The sequence below is a fragment of the Perna viridis genome, chromosome 4, assembly GCF_037379345.1.
Source record: "Perna viridis isolate PV_CMFRI_1.1 ecotype Kerala chromosome 4, ASM3737934v1, whole genome shotgun sequence".
Classification (NCBI taxonomy): Eukaryota; Metazoa; Mollusca; class Bivalvia; order Mytilida; family Mytilidae; genus Perna; species Perna viridis.
In genome coordinates, this window is record NC_142448.1 from 32,043,318 (window position 1) to 32,066,630 (window position 23,313).

Below are 23,313 nucleotides of genomic sequence, written 5' to 3' on the forward strand. Positions count from 1 at the left end.
TATAATTTACTCAAGGTACCTTAGTGGTACAATTTCACAGTGGTCTTTTTGTTTACTCAAGGTACCTTTGTGGTACAATATCACAAAGGTCTTTTTGTTTACTCAAGGTACCTTTGTGGTACAATTTCACATAGGTCTTTTTGTTTATACAAGGTACCTTTGTGGTACAATTTCACAGTCGTCTTTTTTTACTCAAGGTACCTTTGCGGTACAATATCACAGAGGTCTTTTTGTTTACTCAAGGTACCTTTATGGTACAATATCACAGTGGTCTTTTTGTTTACTCAAGGTACCTTTGTGGTACAATTTCACATAGGTCTTTTTGTTTACACAAGGTACCTTTGTGGTACAATTTCACAGTGGTCTTCCTGTTTACTCAAGGTACCTTTGTGGTACAATTTCACAGTGGACTTTTTGTTTACTCAAGGTACCTTTGTGGTACAATTTCGCAGAAATATTTTATGTTTATTCAAGGTACTGAGCAGACAGGAACATGTTTTTAATCACTTTTTGACCATTTATACCCCAACAGTTAGGATCATTACCTAAAAAATTTACTTTGTGCCATGACACTTGTGGTGCAATTTTCAAGTAACCCATAAATGTATTCAATTTATATGACATGAACAGTGGCATACATTATTTAACCATGAAATTTTAACTATAATTTAAAGGTCATGAAATGTACAATAAGTCATAATTTTATTAGTAACAATATAGCTTTCCTATCACAAGGATTGCACATAATTTAACATATGTGTGAAAAAAAGAATTATTCTTAATATTAAAACATTTATGAAATAACATTCAAAGCAAAAAGCAATGAATTAAATGTACATGTAATTTCAAATATTCATGCAAAATTGAAAAATTGTTATAGAATTTTTGCAAATGACAGAATTCAGCTTTACAACAGCAAATTCAAGGTTTTCTACCCACTTTTCCAATTCAAAAATATCCCTTAGTTTTTTTTCTTTTCAAGAGTGATCTTTGATGGGAATTCGAGAATCTTGGAAAAAAAAAAAAAAGTGAAATTCTGTCAAACAATGAACTGTGACTGATTCAAGTATTTAGCTACTAATTTACCGAGGTCCTAACCCTCATAGAAACTTTAACCCATATTTTCGTTGACTATAATAATTTAGCAACAAGATCATTCAAGAGAAACAAGATAAAAATCTCACACATACAAGTTAAGATTACAAATCAGTAACCAACAAGTTAGAGTTACAGAAAATATCCATGATGATGCTTTCATTCAGGTAAATAGTTGAAATTAGAAATTTCATTAATTCATTACTGACAGTTTTTGAAATAAAAACAGTTTTTTTTTCATATTAAATCATTATAGATAATCAAACTTGTAATTAAAAGGTTCTATATAATCAATGACTGAATGAATTTTAATGACAATGCAAAGTATACAATAGCAGATTGCTGATAAAAATGCATTTCTATTTCTATTGATAATCTGTATTATCATCCAGTCTATTATCATAAAAAAAGATCATTTTAAAAATTCAAAACGCTTAAGTGTCAGTCCCTGTCAGAATCAGGCAGTAGGTGAAATATGGTATGAAAAACAATCATCATTTTGATAGTGTAATTTGACTATTTGCACCAACAGAATCAAGGAAAACAGACAATCATACTGGACCATTGAATTACAATTTCATTGAAATGCACTGAAAATGAACATTTCTAGGGCAGATAACTCAGTCAAAAACCTCATTTCTCTAAGATTCTATTGAAAAATTTCTGAGCAAATGCAATGATGCAGAGATCAAATAATAGTCTTTTCAAATAGAGAAAGCATCCTCGAGCATATTTTATTGTCGGATCAGTAGGGTTTTGACATGCATGTTTCTGATTTTTTTCCATTTTGCTGATTCTTACTAACAATTACACTTAATGGCCACGTAAAAACAATTCTGAATAATGTATTTAAGAAAATAGGAATGATATAATTCCTTTAAAATACTTGATTACAACATTACATATGTATGCCTTGTGCAGTCAAATCAATAAAATATTAAATTCTATATTAATCAAATGATATAAGCTGTGCTTCATTGCTTCCTGAAGGCTGAACTTGGGGTGGTGGCCCCTGTGGTTGTTGATCAAGCTGCTGTCCCTGGGGAGGGGGCTGCTGATATTGGCCAGGCTGGTTGCCCATGAACTGCTGTGGTTGGGAGGAATACTGTTGCTGTGGTAATGCATTGGACATGCCTGAAAAAGTAACACAGCATATGTAAGATAAAAATAAACTGAATAAAAGAACATTGTTCTGTGTCCTCCATTGCTTTTCGATAATAAATTAAGCATACATGACATTTAAATAATAATCACAGACTTTTTACACACAATATTCATGGAAATAACCTTTCATTTAATTTTCATGAAAATCATTTAGAAATGAAGGCACAAGAGCTCTTACAAAACAAGATTTGATTTGAATAAACTTCACTTTCAAAGGGAGATAACACAATACAGTCGAACTTCACTTGCTCGAACTCGGATGGGTCGAACACCTGGGATTTCTCAAACACAATTCAAAGTACCAAAATTTTAGCCTATATAATCAATATTAATAACCATGGATTTCTCGAACTTCGATTTCTCGAACACTAAAACTGACTAGTCGGTCCGTTCGGTAGTAAATGTTAGAGAATAACCATCACTAACTCGAACTCATCAGCCATTTTGTCAGCTTGGATAATAAAAGGTGTGAAAAACTGAAACCCTATCATTAGTCCGTGTCATTTTAGTTAATTACAGGTAATACTTAAGTCATCACTAATTAGGTAGTTTTGATCTTAACAAAGTACTGATTAAAGTTCGAGAATGTTCCGAAGTCGGTATGATGAAAGCATGAAAGAAAATCAGATAAAAACAAATTATTGACCAAGGAACTTGAACTCTGAACGTTTTTAAAAGCGAACACAGCATTTTTAATGTCCACAAATCAACATAATCTTCTGAAAGCTAATGAAAAGGATCCCCGAACTAACACAACTTCGTAAGAAGTAAGCAATTTCTAACAATAAAGTGGAACTCGGACCGGCAACTAAAAAAATCTGGAAATATTCAAACTTCAATTTCTCGAACTCCTGATAACTCGAACACATTTCAATGGTCCCTTGGAGTTTGAGTACCAAGGTTTGACTGTATTTTAAACTTTCCATTGCCTTTTGAACATGGTATCAAACTTAAATAGAAATTTCAATGTGCAATGCAGGTTACCTTGCATGTTAAATGATTGATAATCAACATTTGAACCAGCAGGTGCTTGATAACCTTGGGTCACAGGCATCCCTTGTGGAATATTCTGTGGAGGCATTCCATGTCCCTGCTGTGGCATGCCTTGTCCAGTCATTGTAGATGGGGGCATGCCTGGCTGGGCCATACTTGATGGCGACATAGTCTGGGGGTTTACTGAAGGTGTCATGCCTTGTAATGGGTTTGTTTGTGGTAATTGACTGTACTGCCCCCCCTGCTGATACACTGCCTGATTTTCATAGGAACCAGGTAGATTAGTCTGCTGTGTAGATATAGGAGGTTGGTATGGTCCTTGTGGAGGGCCTTGCTGGTATGGCTGGCCAGCTTGACTAGAAACCTGCGGCTGGTATTGTCCACCAGCTTGACTATATCCTGTTTGACTGTTTGGTTGGTTGTACATTGACTGTCCTGGTTGTACCATTGGTTGTTGGCCATAGCCTTGTTGATGGTGCATCTGATGAACTGGAGATCCTTCTGACGCACCAATTGAAGGGTTGAATGGTTGTTGAGGTGGAACACTACCCATTGGCATTTGTCCATAACCAGGCTGCAAAAGAAGCATATAGAGTTTTGTCTTAGTTATGACTCAGTCTGTGCATAGAACTATGTTTCATGGTACAGCACTTGTTGGAACACTCATGTAGATTGCTCATTTATTCTTTGTTTTCTATATGTATTCTTTTAGTTTTTAAATGTTGATAAACATTAACTGTTAGGTTTTTCTTTGTTCCTTTCTTTTATCTATCTTCTCCACTTTGTTCTTTTTACATAAATTTCATTTCCATTGCATTAAAACTGAATTGCAATGATATGACTGATTTTAATGTTTATTTCTCTTATCATACTGGACATAAAGGAATAAATATTGCATGACATAATTACCTGAGGATAACCGTAGTTCTGCATTTGTCTGATTTGTGTCATATGTTTCTGTTGTTCAAACCTCATCTGCATCTCTCGTTCTTGTTCCTGCAATCTTTGTAGAGCCAATTGTCTTTGCATCTCAAGGTATTCCTATAAATATCAAACTTTCAATAATTCTAACAGAAATCTCCTCAAAATGTGTGACATGAAACTTTCCAGTCAAAGTAATTTAAGGACATAAAATTATGATTTCATGAGTAAATATTATAATGTAGTTTTTGATTGCAGTTAAACCTTGCTCGTAGATTAGCGTTTAGAAAAAAAACCCAGAAAACAATTATTTCTGTGAATGTTGCTAAGTTCAAGGCCCATAATTTTGCTAAAAAATCATCAGAGCGGAACAAAATGTAAACTTGACCTGTAACTTATCATGGTGAATTTATATACCAATAATCAATTAAATATCTAAAGCATTTGGAAAAAAAAGTCCAGAAAACTGTTATTTCTGTGAAAGTTTTTAAGTTCAAGGCCCATAATTTCTATAAAAATCATCGGAGCAGAACCAAAATCAAACTTGACCTATAACTTATCATGGTGAACTTATATATGTAAAATAATGTCAATATCTGCAAGCGTTTAGAAAAAAAAGTCCAGGAACCTGTTTTTTTCTGTGAATTTTGTTAAGTTCAAGGCACGTAATTTTGGTAAAAATCATTGGAGTGGAATGAAGATTAAGCCTGACCTGTATCTTATCATGGTGAACTTACATTGTATATACCAAAAATCATGTCAATAACTGCAAGCATTTAAAAAAAAGTCTGGAAAACTGAAGATGGACTGATGGACTGTAAGACAGACTGACGTACAGGTAAAAACATTACACCTTTGCAACTTTGTTGCGTGGGGTATAATAAAAGTGGACCTCCTTTGAACTGAAAAACATACTGTGATGATTTTAAACAAGCTAGCTAACATACAGGTAAGCAAAACTAACCTTGTCATATTTTGACAAAATTCTGTCAGTACAAGAAAAAAAAAGTAACAAAACATGTTTTTGATTTGATATTAAGGAAAGTACTAATATCACACTCACAGCGAGTCACAGCTGTATACTAGGTATACTAACCATGCCACAGTCAATCAGCATAATATTTTCATTGGCAATTGTTTTTGTTTTTAAGAATTTCTACAGCAGCCTGAATTTGAAAATATTGATATAAAGTAAAAATGTTAAAGTAACAAATTAAGTAACAAATAAACATACATGTTTCTTCTGTCTCATGATCTCAAGTTTATGTGCCATCTGAATTTGTCTCTGCCTCTCAAGCTCCTCTAATTCTCTCCTCCTCTTTTCTCTGTGATCCTCTCGCAGAGCATCTAATGCTTCTCTAGCATCCCTCAACTGGGCAAGCTTGTCTTGTAAAGCCTCATAATTACCTATCAGAAAGCAAAATTTGAAATGTTTGAACAATTAGATTTGAAACCAATATAAATTCAAATATTTGCCCACATTTAAAACATATTTTCAAATTAAATTGTTACTTGACGAGTTTATTTTTCCTACATACAGTACACCTCTTTTACAGAAATCAGATTGTTAATTATTTGGGATGAGCATGGAATCCAGGAACCTGTCTTGATGTTCAAAACATATAATTAAACATTATAATGATTCACACATATAAAAAAACCCACCAAATTTACTTTTACTTCTTATTCAGAATCAATTACAGACCTCATAACCAGTCTTAGTTTTTCATTTAGGTGTTGTAATTTTTAGACAAAAAATATAAGGATTGTGTATGAAATTTGCACTTTGCAAGATTTATCATTTTTTGATTTGATTTGGTTAGTTTTATTGTGAGATGACTGTATAGTTTCCTAAAAAGTACAAATCTGAATACAGAAAACACTATTGTTAATAAAAAATATCACATCTAAAGAGCGAAAAAATATAGTATATTCGGTGGGTTTTTCTACACCATGAATCACCTTTACCACAGGCAGTGTCTGAATTTTATATGGACTGGTACTTAAAACAGCAAAACCTGTTTTAACAAAACCATTTCTAAACCACACACTTTTTTAAGTCCTTTTATATCAGTTCAGTTCCGATGTATTTTGAACCTGTATAAATGAAGCATCTACCAAAACCAGACAAAAATCACATTCCAAATGGGGTTTGGCATAGGTAGGTTTTTTTCATTCCCAGTTGTCAACTATCCATTTTTAGATGGTGACATCCCCTTGTCACCATTATATGGTCTTTACATTATAACACCTGGTACGATTTGCTTGTATTTGTAACATAATTTCAGATTTTAACGAAAGAAATCTTTATATATCTGATAAATTACTATATCAAGGTTTTCAATATTACAAGCTCTTAAAAACATTCACAAAATTTTTCAACCGATACAAGGAACTCACTCTCAAATACAGATGTACTTCTAAAGGATTAATATGTGTGGGTATCTATCATCTTTCTACACAAAGCACAAAAAGCTCGATACTGACCAAGTAACTAAATTGTTGAATAGGCTCATTCATATGGAATATAGTTATGATATTGTTGTCAAATTACTAAGGATAGCAGTTTTTGGTATTAATATTGATCCCCTCATAAGGTCTTTAGATAGAAATTAAAAACTATATTTTAAAGCAGTTTTTAGCATCACATGTTGTGTCCCTATGATATGTCTTATGATGTATTGTGATTCTCAACCCCATATGGGAAGAATTGGGATTGATTTTACGTACGATGGGGACATAACTTTTTGTGGTTTAAACTGGTTTGGAGTTGGCATGTCAGTTAACTGCTAGCACATGTAGTCCTTAGTTTGTACATTTGTGTAATTTATATTCAGTTTCTTTATTTCTGTTGTAACAAGGGTCTCAGAACATTTTGAACTGATTTTTAGTTGTGTTTAATTATATTATATTTTTTCCACAGTGGCCAGATTTTAAATGGGGAGGGTAGTAATCATGTCAAAGTACTTTAACCCCACCACATTTTTTGCACCTGTCCTCAGTCAGGAATATCTGGCCTCTGTATGTCTTGTTCTGTTTTTACCTTTATACTGGAGTACTGGGCAACTTTTTTGCTGTACCTGAGTATAATGATATTTTAGAGCCAGCAAAAGCCTGCCCTGTGGTATGAGAATTTCCTTGTCATTCATTGAAGACCAATGCGTGGCCTTGGGATGACATTTTCATCCCGGCGGGATTTTGGTCTCTTTGACATATACACCATACCTGTTCTCATTATATTTGTTGTATGTGGATTAAGTTCATATTCATTCATGTATTTATGTTATCTTCAGTAGGTGCTACTGCCAGGAGGACAACATACATTATTGTTATCTTCAGTAGGTGCTACTGTCAAGAGGATAACACACATTATTATGTTATCTTCAGTAGGTGCTACTGTCAGGATTAAAGGATATTATACATTATTATGTTATCTTCAGTAGGTGCTGCCGTCAGGATTAAAGGATAACACACATTATTATGTTATCTTCAGTAGGTGTTGCCATCAGGATTAAAGGATATTATACATTATTATGTTATCTTCAGTTGGTGCTACTGTCTGGATTAAAGGATAACACACATCATTATGTTATCTTCAGTAGGTGCTACTGTCAGGATTAAAGGATAACACACGTTATTGTTATCTTCAGTAGGTGCTATTGTCAGGAGGATAACATACATTATTATGTTAATTGGCAGCAATCTAAATAAGCTTTAATATTAATAAATTAATTTGAGATAAATACTGTAATCTGATTGGTTAATATAATTTTGTTGTATCTCAATGGATAAAAAAATATTGACACATCCTTATCTAATTAAATTCAGAGCTACTTTTCTCATGTTTAAAAATAAAACTATGTTTTAAAATTGATTTATAAGAATTGGCTTTGATAAAAATTTTGTCTATTGAAAAACAACATAAATTTTCCATGTGCATATTTTGTTTATTGCACTTCGCACAATAAACAATATACACATGGAAAATTTATGTTATTTTTCAAGACAAAATTTTTATCATAGCAAATTCTTAATGATCCTACGTTATACAAAGTCTTGTATCATAAAAAAATTCCTCATGATGAACCACAATGCAAATTTTTGACTACACTGATTCCAAAAATTAAGTACTTTTTTTAAGATCTCACCTCTCAAATCTTCCTGCTTTCCAATATATTTCATCAACTGTGGGTGCATGTTAGAAATAACATTAAAGAGAGACTGGACAGAAGAATCGGTAGCTATGCTACGCCCACGCTGGGAGTTACTTCTCATTCTATTGACAAATATTTCAAGACTGCTCTGTAATGCCTTTAAGAACTGCTCTTCATCTTCTTCATTTTCACCATTTTGGTAAGCCTAAAAAAAGAAATATTTTGAAATCTATAACTAGTTGAATAGTCTGTTGAATGAAACAAATCAATAATATAAGCAAAATCGTAGAGTCAATCCTCCATAAACATATGTATGTGCATGAAAAAAAAATATTTTTAAAGATCTTATACTTATTCCATTTTAGTTGGTGCAGGAATTTTGAATAAATGTTCAAAAAGTTGGATAACACCGCCCTGTTTTATCAATAAATTTCAATAACTGAAAAGCAAAAAAATGGAAACTTTCAAAAAAGGAGGCTCCAAGAAGCCTGAATCGCTCACCTTCTTATTTTTTTTTACTTTCAAAGGCAATAACTCTAAAAAAGAGTTGTCTGACAACTTTTCAAAGAAGACTTTGCTAAGCCTTAACAAAAGGATCATAATTCAAAGTTTCTTTCTATCTATTATAATTTTCAAGATAATGGCTGAAAACTGTTAAAAACATTATTTTTCTCCTTTGAAGGACAATTACTCTAACAAGGAGTCCTCAAAAATGTTCGTTTTGTAGGCCTTATCATAAGGATCATTTCGGCAATAGAAGTATCTTTCTATCTATCATAGTTTTCAAGATATTGGCTGAAATATTAAAAAAATGTCATTTTCACCTTCCAGGGCAGTAACTCTAGCAAGGAGTCGTCTGACAACTTTGATCTAATGCAGACTTCTGTAGGCCTTATTATAAGGATCATTTAGGCAATGAAAAAATTTGGCTTAAACTAATGGTCTTAGAGATACATGAGAAGAACTTTTGTCTGACCCCTTTGTTCTATTTTTATTAACAGCGACCATGTCTTTTGGTGGATAAAAAATCCCCACATCCGATCAATGCAGAATACCCTATGTAAAATTGATATTAAGTTCTAATTGGTCAGGTAGTTACCGAGGAGAAGATTTTTTAGAGTAAAATATTAAAAATAGCCAAATAAAACATCAAAAGAGAGCAACTTGGCTTAACAGATTAAAACAAAAATTTTACTACAAATAGATCTCATCATGCTGAACATTTTTACCGGTAAGATATAGGAAAAACTTCTATCTGACCTTTATCTATTTTCAGTGATGGTGATCATGTTCCTTAAGGGATTAAAAATCTCCATATCAGTTCTATGCAGAATACACTTTGAAAATTCACATCAAGCTTGATTTAAATTGATTAAGTAGTTTTAGAAGAGAAAATGTTTAAAGTAATAATGTTAAAAATAGCAAAAAAAACATTGAAAAGGGGCAAGAACTCCAACATGGCTTAATGAATATACATGGACATTTGTCCACAGATAGATCTCATTAAACTGAACATTTGAACCCATTTAAGAATTTGGATAAACCAAACAGTTTTTGAGATATATGGAAAAATCTTCTGTCTGACCCATATATTCTATTTTTTAATAACAGCAGCCATATTTTCTGATGGGTAAAAAATCAGTTCTGTGCAGAACACCCAAAGACGCATTCATAACTACAACAAAGACAATGGATGCCAAGTGATAGCAATAGCTCAAGTGACCTTTGACCAGGTGAGCTAAAAATTAAAGGCAGTTTTCACTATGAATCACAGCTTCTGCAATATAATTGGTCTTAGATTTTGTTAGAAAACATGTGGAATGGACAAGCCTAAAACAATATACCCTACTTTTAGCTGCAGATGCATAAAAAAACAAACCTCAATGACTACCTTCCCACTACTTTCTGTTGCTTTAGTTTCTGTAGTAACAGCAGGTGCTGATGGAGTGGTAGTAGGGACATTTGTGCTCTTGATATCAGACTTTTGCTGCCAGTAATTTCTATTTAGATATCTTGCTAGCTCTGGGTCCATATCCTCTGTATCTACCATGGGTGCAGAAACAGCCTAAAATTAAAAGAAAAGGATTAGAGTTTTTAAAACTGATGCAGAAGTAAGATTTTGAGTTTGGATATTCTGGACTACAAAATTTCAAACAAAAATATGCATGAGAGAACAAAATCCCCCGATGCATACACCATACTTTAGAATATCGCTGGATGAATTGGAAAAGCTCTGAGGGAATTGACAAACAATATCACTAGTTAGGTTTTTCAAATGGACTCCAGAAGGTAAACCAAAACAGGGTCATTTAAAGACCATATGGAGGGAAAAGCCTTAAGACAGAAATGATAGATATTTGGGATATACCCAGCAGTGAGATGGAAAAGGAAGCTAAGAATAGAAAAAAATATAAAAAGGCTAGTCCTTGCCCTTGCTGTACCGTCCCAGTGCAACAATGACTAGGTATGTAGGTATATCCAGGACATACTGATTATATAAATTCATGTGAAGGGGGATAACTATTACAACTGCAATAGAAAGTACATAAATATGTAATATAATTATTGTCTTGTCCACATTCGTAGTCAAAATTTTGATTTACATATACTCAAAAAGAGGAATTAATTAGGAACATAAAATTTTTTGATATTTTTTTTTTCAGTGAATCACAATAATCCTTTAAATAAAAAGACATAGCTGTTCCCTGAAAAAATATTTTCATCAAAACTAGCATTGCAAGCAACTAAAGAGACTTGCTACAAGTCCCACTTTATTATTTATATATGACACAGAAAATCTATGTAATTAACCCCTCTGATAACACCACTACTAGTAGATTTGCTATCAGAATGATAAATACAATCAATAAACATATTCATATATTCTTTAATATAAAGAGAGGCACTTGTAGCAAGTCTAGCAACCAAATTATAAATGAAAATACTTTGTAGACATGAACAACAGTGATATTTTACCAAAAAACATGGCCTCACTAAGATAAATAAAATAATTGTGTCATCATAACATCTGAATGTCCAGTCCCACTAATTAGCAAATAGAAGCACCAAGAAGTAAGAAAAAGTGACAAGAAGTGTCAAAAAGTCTATAAAAACTGGCAACAAGACAAAACTTAGTGTCAGGAAGATTTTTTTTAATAAAAGACAGAACAAGTAAATCTATTAAAAGTAACGAGAAAAAAAAACAGTTAAAGATGCCAAAAATACAACAGAAAAAAAATTGTCAAATATTTAATTGAAGAAAAAAGATTAATTTAAAAAATGAAACTGAAGAAAAAAAAATTATGCATAAAATGTTACTGATGAGACTTCAATAGTCAAAACATATGCCCTAAGACAAAATTATTAATTTCTTGATACAAAGAAGTAGCTACACATGTATATATGTATATATTTAATATTTTCTTGATATCATATAATCATTCAATTATACCCCCCAAAAAAATTCATGCATTGTCCTAGATTATGTATCTTTTAATTTTTTTTTAATATATCTTACACGATTCTTCTTGTAATTTACTCAATTTATCTATTTCTTTTACTATTTTTTTGTCTTAAATCAAAAAAAGAAATCTTCTTGAAGCTATTAAAAAAACATTTCAGTCAGTATATATACATATATTTATCTTTTTCAATTAAAACAGTTATGAAAAAACATCAATTTTTTCCTTGTTTGAATATTTTACTTAACCCTTAATGTTTATATTAAGAAGAAGTCACTTTATTTAACATTCATTCATATTTTGCCTTTCATTGACAAAAAATCTTCCTGACTCTATTCCACTTTTTATTTTTCCTTTGTTTAGACTACTTGACACTTTTTGTCACTCCTTCTCCATATTATTAAGTGAGACATCAACTGAACAAATGAATACATGTCAAATTCATTCAGGTGTGACAATACAGGTAATCCTTTAATATACAATCACATATCTTCTTTGTATATCAAAACATACTGAATACACATATCACCCCAACTCAATCCATAAAGTCAGGTAAAGCAGTCATTAGAACATCAGTGATTTTCATTTTTTTGTTGACAAATTGATTTTGCAGGAAGTGTTCATTGATTGACTAATAACCAGAACAAATCTGGTTAACAGCACTGGTTAAAGGGAAATAACTCAAAATTATAACTTTGACTTGCTGTCAGGTGTAGGTATCAGTCTTGTATTACATATTCCTGAGAGGTGTACGTCAAAACATGAAGGCTAAAAAATATAGTGTGCTTCCTTTTTGCCTTTTCCAGTTTTTGTTTCTTGGCAAATAACTATCATTTTTAATCAAAAGTACAGGATAAATATCAAGCTATTATGACACAAAACACTTGTTTTTGAGGAAACACAGTATTTTAATGAAAATAATGCTTCAGAAAAGGGGTCTATTTTATGAACTAAAAATAAAAGTGAAAGTAGAAAAGTCTATTTTTAGTTTGACCTGTCCTGGTGTACCAAAGTCATGTCTTTTTTTTCTAAAGTGGACCTAAAAATTATTTTTGACTTTTCCTTAATTGAAAAACATGGTTAAAAGTAAGATTGAAACTCCTTGTTTGTTTTTTAATAAATCATGAAAATTTAAATAATACTATAGAAGCCTATGGGGCAAAGAATACAAGACTGAGACCTGTACTATACAGTTACATTGTGCACTGTCTTGTACATAACACTAATCTAGCCTAATTTTGAAAAACATAACAGTAAAATTTGAAATGTGGTACATGAATATCGATTAAATGTATTTCAGCATTCAGTAAACATAGCAAGATACAATATATGGAATGGTCAACAAGTGTTATTTTAAAAGAAGACAGGTATCCATAATGTTTCTATATCCTGCTGTATAATATTCTCACAAATTCACTCCTGTAGTAGTTAGTATCATATAAAATTTCATAACAACTGGGTTACCACACCTAAAGTATTTGCATGGAAACAAAGTGTCTAAAGACAATGATGCCGACAACAATGACAATGACTGCACCATTACATTATACAAACACTAATTTTTGGTGGTCGAATAAAAAATCAGTAGTTATAGTCTGTGTCCTGAAACTCGCACATGAAAAAAACGTTGGTTGGGGTCAATGTGCACAAAAATTTTGCCTACAGCAAAACAAGCTTTTACTGCTTCAGGACTACCTTTGCAGATTAAAAAAGGGGCTGATTTTAGGGGTTAGGGGTTGTCAAATTTGTACCAACATTGCTTTAATTTCATTCAATTCTTAATTTGTTATAGTCATGCAAAAAATATTGAAGAGGTTAACATTTTATCCTCTATCATTTTATAATACGAAAATGGCAGTAGCCTGATGTGTGATCCAAGCAAATCTCATATCTTTTGCTTTAAAATACATTTCCTTCAAAGATGATATGCAAAGGGGTGACAAAAGTATTTGTTAATGTACTTACTGCAGGTTGACTAGCTGAAGTTTTGCTGGTTGTATTAGTAGAACTGCCTAGCATTCCATAGTTGTTTCTCAGTCGGTCACGCTACAATATAGGAATGGGGGAATACTTTGACAATGATCATTAAGTTAACTGTAATTCCATATCATTGTTACATATATTGCAAATTTAAATTTCCTTATGAAACTATATGACAACTTTTTATTGAATTTCAAAAAATTTATAAATTACATGGCACTATTTTAATGAGTATGAACTTCTCATGCTTTTATACAGGGTGTATACCTGTTACACACGATCATATTTTAAATTATTGCTGATTTCGATTAATATATCTAATATTATCATTACCTATAAACCTTTTAGTATCTATCCTGGTGACCTTCGTTTGCAACAAAATAACTATCAAAGCATACTTGTTCGTTTGCATAAGAAATAGGGAGCTTTAATCGATAGCATTAAATCATTCTTTAATTGGTGCACAATTCACATGTCTATCTCCCCATGACAAACCCCTATTTTAACATTATCTATAGCACAATTTATCATACTTTTTAAACATACTCATTTACAAGGGTACGGAAATGGTCATCAATGCCGGTCATTGACCGACAAATTTTAAAAATGACTGATGACCATTTTCCAATTACGGACATAAAAACTATCACCCCTTATATATTACAGTCTGCATGGTTTTATTAGTGTATAAATATCCCGTCTACCTGTCAACTAGTCGTTTATCGGAAATTAATTGACAGGTGTGCATCAATATTAGCCGACGTGCAGCCACCTGTCACTGATTTATCTGTAACTGATGAGTTGATTGCATAATTTAAGTATGAATTAATTGAAGTGACTCGGGGAATTTTCATACATTTCCCTGCCTATCTATCAGTGGTAACGAAAGCACATGGTGCTGAAACGTCGTAGTCGTAGTTTGTAATTATGAATTTATCCATTGAATCGTTTCAACACAGAAGTCAACAGCCCATTTCAATCCATATACTAAATGTATTCACAATTTTCCTTTTATAAATAATCAACATTTTTTTCATTACTTGGAAGTTTTCAGCTGTTTGTTGACGTGATGATAAAGTCCAAGAGTTACAATGTTTTGTTTACATATTAAAACATCCACGTGTAGTTGAAACGGAACTCATTCACTTGTTCAGATATTTAGTTAAAGACAGAGTATGTGATAAAATAACACTAATTCCAATATTTATCTTAAAATAACTACATAAAAAAGTTTTTTCTCAGTCTGAGAATGTAAAAGACTGACATAAACCTCTGCTGGAGATTGATGAAATGATTGACATGGGCTGTCAAAATTTCCATAAATTTAATTTGCTCATAAATACAATTTCATGATTTTTATATCAAATATTGCTTTTGAATTTTTTATGTAAAATATTATTATCGAATTTTTTATGTCAAATATCTTTACTGAATTTTTCATGTCAAATATTGTTGTTGAATTTTTTATGTCAAATATTGTTATTGAATCATATATGTTTGTATTGTTACTGTATCCTAGGCAGGCCATTGATTTGAATCTAATAAACTTTGAATTTTGTAGTAAAAAAGATACCTACCTCCTTCTGCTTATTTTCTGCTTCACTCTGAGACAGAGCCAAAGCAAGTTGTAGTTCCTCCTCCTCTTGGATTTCTTGTTCTGATTTGGGAGGTGGAACCTGGAAGAATCAAATGTTGAATATATTTTAATTACTGTATTTAAATTAAAAATCAAACAAAGAACATCAAATTAAAACACTGTAAAATAAACCAATAAAATGAGATAAACAATTGTTCTCCCAAAATGACTGACCTTCAAGACAAAATGACTGACCTTCAGGACAAAATGACTTACCTTCAAGACACTTAAAATTGTATTCAATAAGACTGGTCACCATATTAAAGTTCTCATTCAATTATAACTTTTTTTGTAACAGAAAAGAGAAAATGAAATGTTAAATTATTTTCTCCTGAAGTTCAGATAGGTATAACTGGTAGTTTAAATTTGATTCCCAGAACAATTTGGTTCATACCCTTAAAAATTAATCCCAGTCGACTTATATGATATGGAAACTCCTGGTACAATGTCTGGCAACAATGACAAATGTCATATAATATTATACAAACAAACTTTGTCTAGTAGCATGAAAAATATTTACTTGAGGCTGTTTGGACAGAGGACTTGCTAAATATTCAGCAGGAAGATCATCCTCAGATCTCTTGGTAGAAGAAGCTGAAGGGGTTCTGCAACAGAGAAAAATGAAAAAAAGGTCAAATCTGTGTAAAACTTGAAGATTAAAGTACATATATATTTGAACCAATTCATTTGCTGGTGTGATCCTCACTAGCCTCTTGGTCCATCTCTTTTTCTACTAAGAATGTTGTGTTTTGATACCCCTACATTATTTGTTACAGATTTTTAATGAACAAGTTTATTTTTCCTACCACAAAACTACATCTTGAAAAATATCTATTTAATGTAAATTTAGGTATATCATAGGTGTGAACAAGTTATACTTCAACTTAAACTAAGAACACAGATAAGCAGAAACATAAATACATTTACTAAATACAGTTCTACATGTAAAAGAATTTTTTGATGTATTCTATCTATATACAAATGCATTTGTTTCCTTTTCCCAACAAATATTGTTTTGTTGAAGTATCTAGAATACAATAGAAAGCTACTTCATGAAAGTCCAGAAAATAATTTAGGAGGAGTTGTGACAACATCATGTTTGATTGTACAGAGAAAAATGCAGAGGAAGTTCATAATTTATGTTTAGCAAAATTTTAATGAACATAATTCTTGACAATATGCCCATCTCTGTATAGTGATTTGAACACTTCTAACAATTTCAGGATAAATCCCTGAGTTATAACGGAGTTGTTGTGGAAAAATTATAAACCATTTTATTTTACGACATGAGTAAATTTCTGATAATATATTCGGAAGCGTTTATGGTTGTATTATCAACCTTCATTTTCAGGAGCTGAAAAACAGCATAATGGCAGCTTCATTTGCATATACTTGTATATATGCAATTGAGAACCAAACCAGTCTTGAAATACAAAATCGAATAAACTTTTCCAAGACATAGTTTGCAGTATGGCACCCAGATGTTACGAAAATTACGTCATCAATATTACCCATAATTCTCAGGTCATAAAAATTGCGAAACAAAAACGAAACAAAAGGAAAATAATCGATGATAGAAAGAATAGAAACAAAACAATTTGATAAAATGAATCAAATCGTAATAAAAACATAATTAAACGATACAAATTGAAACAGAATGAAGCGGAACTAAATTGAATAAAAGAAATCTTTTATGATGTTTCGCAAATTATAAGAACTATAATGTTTACCAGTGCTGGACAATTCGACCCAAAGAAATTTTGTAACATGACAACCAATAATTCCTTATGAATAGCAGACATTTCGGCCAATAGACATATCAGACCATGACAGTAAGTAATGCTTTAGGACATATATCATTACAAAATTTACTATATATTTCAGTGTTCTAGGATTCCTAATTCCTGTTACCCGGGGCAAGTGAAATTTGGGACAAAGAATAGTTGGGTACTTAGTTGTAAACACTTTCCTGTGGCAATTTGAAAACTTCATATGCTGTAAGGATTTGTTTTGTTAGGAAAGCAGTCATTGACTGTGGGAGAGTTGATTTTATATGGATTTTTCCCAAGGAAACCTCAATTTCTGAAAAATCCTAGAACACTGACATTTGAAGGTTACAAGTATAATATATCAAATCAGAGCTGACAAAAATTATCTAAGTTGTTTTTAATCAATGTTTCTTCGGGAGCGTTAAAAGATTTCACCTTCATCATATTATCATTTCATGATACAGACATTATTTTTGCATTTGTATAACATTAAAACATTTCATGAAAATGCAACAAGTAATATGGACGGAGTGTCAGCAAGTCCTTTATCAATAGAATATGAAATGGCTAAAAAATATTCTGACGGAAGTAAAAATTTGTTGACATGGAAGTAAATGACTGCGCAAATGCAGAGGCGCTGTTTTATCTATTAATACATCGATGGATACAATTTTATCTTCATTTATTTATTTCATAATATTGTGTACAGCTTAAAGGTAGTTGGAAGGCAAACACCTAGCTCTGTACGTCATAGGTAAAGCCTAAAATCATATAACAAGTAATGGACGAGACATGGACAAATAATGTCAGACAACAAACAGACAGACAAACTGAAGAACTAAAATTACATCTAAAAACACTTTTTGTAATGTTTAACTTAAACAAAGTGAAAGTTGTACACGTAAAGTGTGGTAGGTGTTTCTGTATCCACTTTCTCAGATAATATTTATATTCATGTTACTTTCAGACTAGACTGTACCCCAAACATAATTTCAGCAATATCTAGTGAATGAAGTAATGGCAAATTTTAAAGTTAAACATGCCAAATAGGGTTTGCCAAAACTGAACAGACATGTATACAGCAAATGAGTCTTACTTATTTAGGATGTCGAAACATGAATCACAAACTCTAACTTCTTTCTCTATTCCAAACTTGGGTATAATTGAGGACTTTGATGAACATTTTCCACAGAATACTTCTCCACAGTTCCTACAGTGATGCTAAAATGAAAAAAAGGAAATCTTTATTAATAATTGAATATTTAAATCATAAGACAACATTTATTGATGCAACAGTTCTATAAATGTACATGTATGTATAACAGATTTTCTGTTAAGTTTTATAATACAGTCAAACCAGGACAAGTCAAATTGAGTTATCCAAGTTATTAACTGTTCATTGGGCATCACCATAATTCAAGGTATTCTGTGGATTTTTTAAAAATTTTATGCATTATTTTTTGTGTGTTGTACTTTAATTTTTTACGTTACAGCCAACAATACGGAGTTGGGGTAAATAACACACTTCTTCTACACTGATTTTGTCAGTGAATATCATGCTGTAATGATGAAAACCGGAAAACTTAGAATATCGAATTTAACAGGTAATGTGCACAAAATTATTATTACAGTAAAATTTCAAATTCATTCATTAACTATATTATCCACTTTGCATTAAATGGAATAATGGTAATGCTTTTGTAATCATCACCTGCAAGGAAGGTAATGCTTTTGTAACTATTATCTGCTTGGCAAAAAGTTCAATAAGGGAAATGCTTTCAAAAAAAGTTAAATGATAGGTTTATCAGGAAACATTGTTGATTGATAATTGGAAGTCTGATTAACCAATTTGCTTTTTTTCTTATTACCCAAGGCACAATTTGAGAAATACACAAATCTACTATTGTATACATGGCCATTAAGTGTCAACAGTGTTAAAAAAGTTGTGTTCACACTTTTAGAAAATGAACTAAGATTATGGCCTTATTATTAGGCAATTAACTTCTCCAAAGATTGATTAAGTTGGGTACATCAGAGTTAATTAGCCTGAAACACAACTCTCAGTTATCAGAGATTTGGATTCAGTAGAGGTAAAATTGTATTGGACTTTGGAGTATGGGCTGTAATACAAAGACTGTCAAAATAGAATGAGATTATTTTTTTATGTTTCTGTGTACGACACATTAAAGTTTGACTTTATTCAAGATTTTTTGTTCTACATAGACTGTATTTCACCACTCAAGCATTAACAGTTTAACCAAATCTTCACCATAAACCTCTGAAACTTCTAGGGGATTTTTGAAAAGTTAAAAGTCTTAGGATGACTCTTAATACCAGTAATCTATTTATTTCTATTCATGAGCTCCCTACCTGTCTATTAACCATACCAAACTTGGTACGACATCTATTACAACAATCTCCTTCCTTCCATTCTGGTGCTTTCTCTGCCATAAACATTGCATCTGCCTCTTTCAGTGTTGGGAATGAGTGTCCTAAAGTAATGATATGACTAATTGTCATAAGTTTTACAGTTTATTCAAATACATTTGAAGATATAACTGATCAATATCTTTCATCGGCAGTATTGCTACAATAATGTCTTTTTTATATTATTGTGTTTGTGTTACTAACAATATACTTTATCATTTTTTATGAGAAGTCTCAGAAATCATATCAAGAAACACCCAATTATATAGTGATGAAGAAAAAGCTCTTGAAATCGAGTCAAGGTATGGCAGATAGAGTACAGAGTGAGGACTGTTGGCTTGAGAGTTAAAATATTTTGTTTGAGTTAATTGTCAGAAGCTTGTTAACGTTCTAGCATAAAGTAAATAACGAGCCTACCTTCTAGCTTCATCAAATTGTATGTATCTTGTACTACTTTGTAACTTGGTTCATTACGGAATGCATGGGACCAGACTTGAATAAGCTCTAGTATCTTAGCTCTTACTGTATCAGGCCTTACCTAGAGAAAATTAATGTGCGTATTTCAACATGTTTTTTTTCTGATTTCAAGATGATGTTTGTTTTCCATAATAAAATAACGATTTTACATTCCACATAATTATAAGTCATACAATGTATGTTAGACTATATATTAGTTACTTATTACAAAGAGAAATTTTTTAACAATGCAGCATTTATGAGAGAAAAAAATATCCCTTAGAATAACAGCTGAAACACAAAAATAGTCAAAGGGTTACCTTTTTTTTAAAAGTAACACTAAAGAACTCACTTTGACCAAATCTTTCATGAATTCCATAAATTCTTTTGTGGCAATCTCCTCATGCACCAAGGATCCACAATTTTTCACACATGATTCTAGTACCTGTATGAAATGAATGAAAATCACATCATTCAAGATTAAAAAATTGTCATAAATTTCTATAATCTTTATCTTAAAGCTAAATTGAGAGTTAAAATACTGCTTTAACATGATGTATCCAAATGTATCCAATTAAGGCAAAACATAATACATGTAACAGTCTTATTCCCTCCTACAAGAAAGAAAAAATAGCATACACAGGTAGGGAAATTGTTTTATTTTTCAATAACAGTTTATGTTGAGTTTATAAGGAAAACAATCTATACTTTATTAGTGCTTGAGACAAAATGACCATAAACTGTTTCTGGTAGGCATAAATAACTAGGGTATGTAGTGTAGTAGGAAACAGACATATTTTTTTTTGCCTAATAAAAAATGTGTTTTTGTGTTCCTTATACCATTCTTTTTCTGTTTCATGCTGTTTTTAATTTTTGTTTATTCAAAAGGAAAAGATCAATTCAATGTTAAATTAAGCTATACCTGCAAGGCAAAGAGTGCCACATGAGGGTTTTCAGACGAAATCTTTCTCTTCATAGCACCAACTGCATGTTTTGGTCTACAAGAAATTTACAAGTACATGTATACATACAGTAAATCATTTAAGTAATATTATCATCAACTTTTTTTTAACAATTCTTCACTTCTAAACAACACAAATCAACAGAGCTAAGACCTCAGCTTTATGTCAGAAGCTATGTTGCGTCTGTGCAGCCGTGTATTTTCTGCTTTATGACTACATGTTTTGGATAGTTTCTTTTCCACATTAAATCTCTGTGAAATTGTTTGCCTTAATTTACCTCCTAATTTCGGCTTTTTCCCCTAGAGAAAGTTTCCCAATATGCCCCCAAAATGGCTGAAATTATTCCCAAAAAGATTTTAATTTTCCCAAATCTGCAACAAAAAATGTGTTTGCTGTATAAAACAAGTTTATGTTTGTTTTGCATTCACGAAACGTCTATAAGATCATGAAAACTTAGAGTCACCTCGGTGTTTGTAAGATATACAATTTGTACATGTTGTTTTGTGTATATTCCTCCTTTGGTTAGGAGTACTTCCTGTTCCTGGGTATGGTAAGTATAACCACCGTTTCATTCCCCTACGTATATTATCCTCTATTTATGAAATTGACACGAAATGTCACACAATTCCAAGTATTATGTAAAAAAATTAACAAAAAAAGACAAGAAAGGCCAGCTTAACATCATTGATATATTCTCAAAATGTAAGCAGGTCTCAAGCAAGACAACATCTGTAAATGAGCATGATGTATTACTTTGCGTGTATAATTCCCTCATCAACCGCAGTTGTAGAGAGAAGCTTTTCTCTAATGTCAAATATTCTTACACCAAATCGAAACCGTTTATCTCAAAGAAACCTGGATGCTGTAATGAGAATTTACAATATGGACCTAGAACTCAAGGAGGAGGACCTTGAACATATTGTTGACCGTTTCAAAGGAATGAAAGACAGAAAAATGTCCCTTTGATTTATCCTTGTATTTGCCTATTAATAAAATCTTTTAACCTGTTCTTTGTTAAAGTTTGAGCCTATGAAATCAAGTTTCTATAACTTTTCTGGATAATTTACAAATTCCCAATTTCCACAAAAATCGTGCTTATTTTCCCCCAAAAAAAGGGCTGGGACATTTTTGAAAAAACTCAACAAAATCACTGAATCTACATTCAACATGCTTCCTTTTTACTTACTGAACATCTCCTTGTCTAATAATGTCACATATTTGCATTGTGGAATCCCAGTCTTGTTCTAAAAGTAATTGACTGGTTGCCTTTTCTGAAAGAGATAAGGAGATAAAACCAACTTTTTTTTCAATTTTTTTAAATGACCTATCAGTTGTAATAATAACCACTTGAGACAAATGAGAAGCATTCAGTACATATACTATTGTTTGTAGTAGACGAGTATTTAAGTCATACATATGTTCAAATCACTTTACTTTTTTATCCGTAACATTTAAAGATATATATCTTATTTCAAAACTACAACTGTATTAAATGTATGTAAGATATATCAGACTCTGGGGATGGAGGGGATGTTTCTGACCATTTTTTTTGCAAAGGTTGCATAATTTAAATGTGACACAATTATGCAGCACTGTCCAATCTCATTTAAATCTAGTGATACGGTGTGTGAACATGTCAACAAAGAATAAGTGACTCTCTCCTGTGATAATGATGGAATTTCTGATGGAATCAATGCAGTTGATGTTGGTATCCACACAAAGAAAGTTGTTTCAAAAATTGACCTAGTTTAGCTAGGTACAAATATATGTATAATTTTAACTGGAAATATATATTTGAAGTGCAGAACTGAAAGGTCAGAGGACAATCTGATTGACATGTATGTTCATGCTCATTACTGATATCATAAGGTAATCAAGGAAAAGGAAAGAATACCCTTGAAACACAGCATAATTGTTAGAAAAAGGTATCCCCGCAAAAACATGAATATAAAATACTATCATATCACGACGTCATCGTCGATTTTTCGCAGGTCATTTTACTGTGATAAAAAAATCAATAATAATGTCATAGCATTTGACACCTTCATGTTTAGAATGAGTTTCCTCTGTGTGCGAAAATATACATACCTAAGGCTTTATCAAAACCAGACGTTCTGGAAAACATCTTCGATAATTTATTTCTCCGCAGACAAATTCGGTGGTAATCTTGTTTACTTTCGTGAACTTCCGTGACTCAAATGTTGATGACACCCCTTCTATCACTGAAAACACTTTTAAATAAAAATGGGTTTTCTCTACAAAGGCTTGCATACGTATTAATGTAGGGAATTTAAG

The 23,313-nt window shown here is 31.7% G+C and overlaps 1 protein-coding gene across 1 annotated transcript; it reads right to left on the bottom strand.

Moving 5' to 3' along the window:
- Positions 1 to 685: 685 nt before the first annotated feature.
- LOC148619771 (hepatocyte growth factor-regulated tyrosine kinase substrate-like) lies at positions 686 to 23,214 on the bottom strand. Its single transcript, XM_088580010.1, has 16 exons — positions 23,107 to 23,214; positions 22,205 to 22,289; positions 20,979 to 21,054; positions 20,409 to 20,501; positions 20,018 to 20,138; positions 19,544 to 19,665; positions 18,270 to 18,394; positions 15,925 to 16,009; positions 15,346 to 15,444; positions 13,754 to 13,834; positions 10,207 to 10,392; positions 8,322 to 8,532; positions 5,408 to 5,580; positions 4,162 to 4,293; positions 3,244 to 3,826; positions 686 to 2,229 (listed from the first exon to the last, which is right to left on the bottom strand). Exons 1-16 carry the CDS (start codon positions 23,141 to 23,143, stop codon positions 2,045 to 2,047), a joined length of 2,394 nt encoding a protein of 797 aa, XP_088436136.1. The 5' UTR covers positions 23,144 to 23,214; the 3' UTR covers positions 686 to 2,044.
- Positions 23,215 to 23,313: the final 99 nt, after the last annotated feature.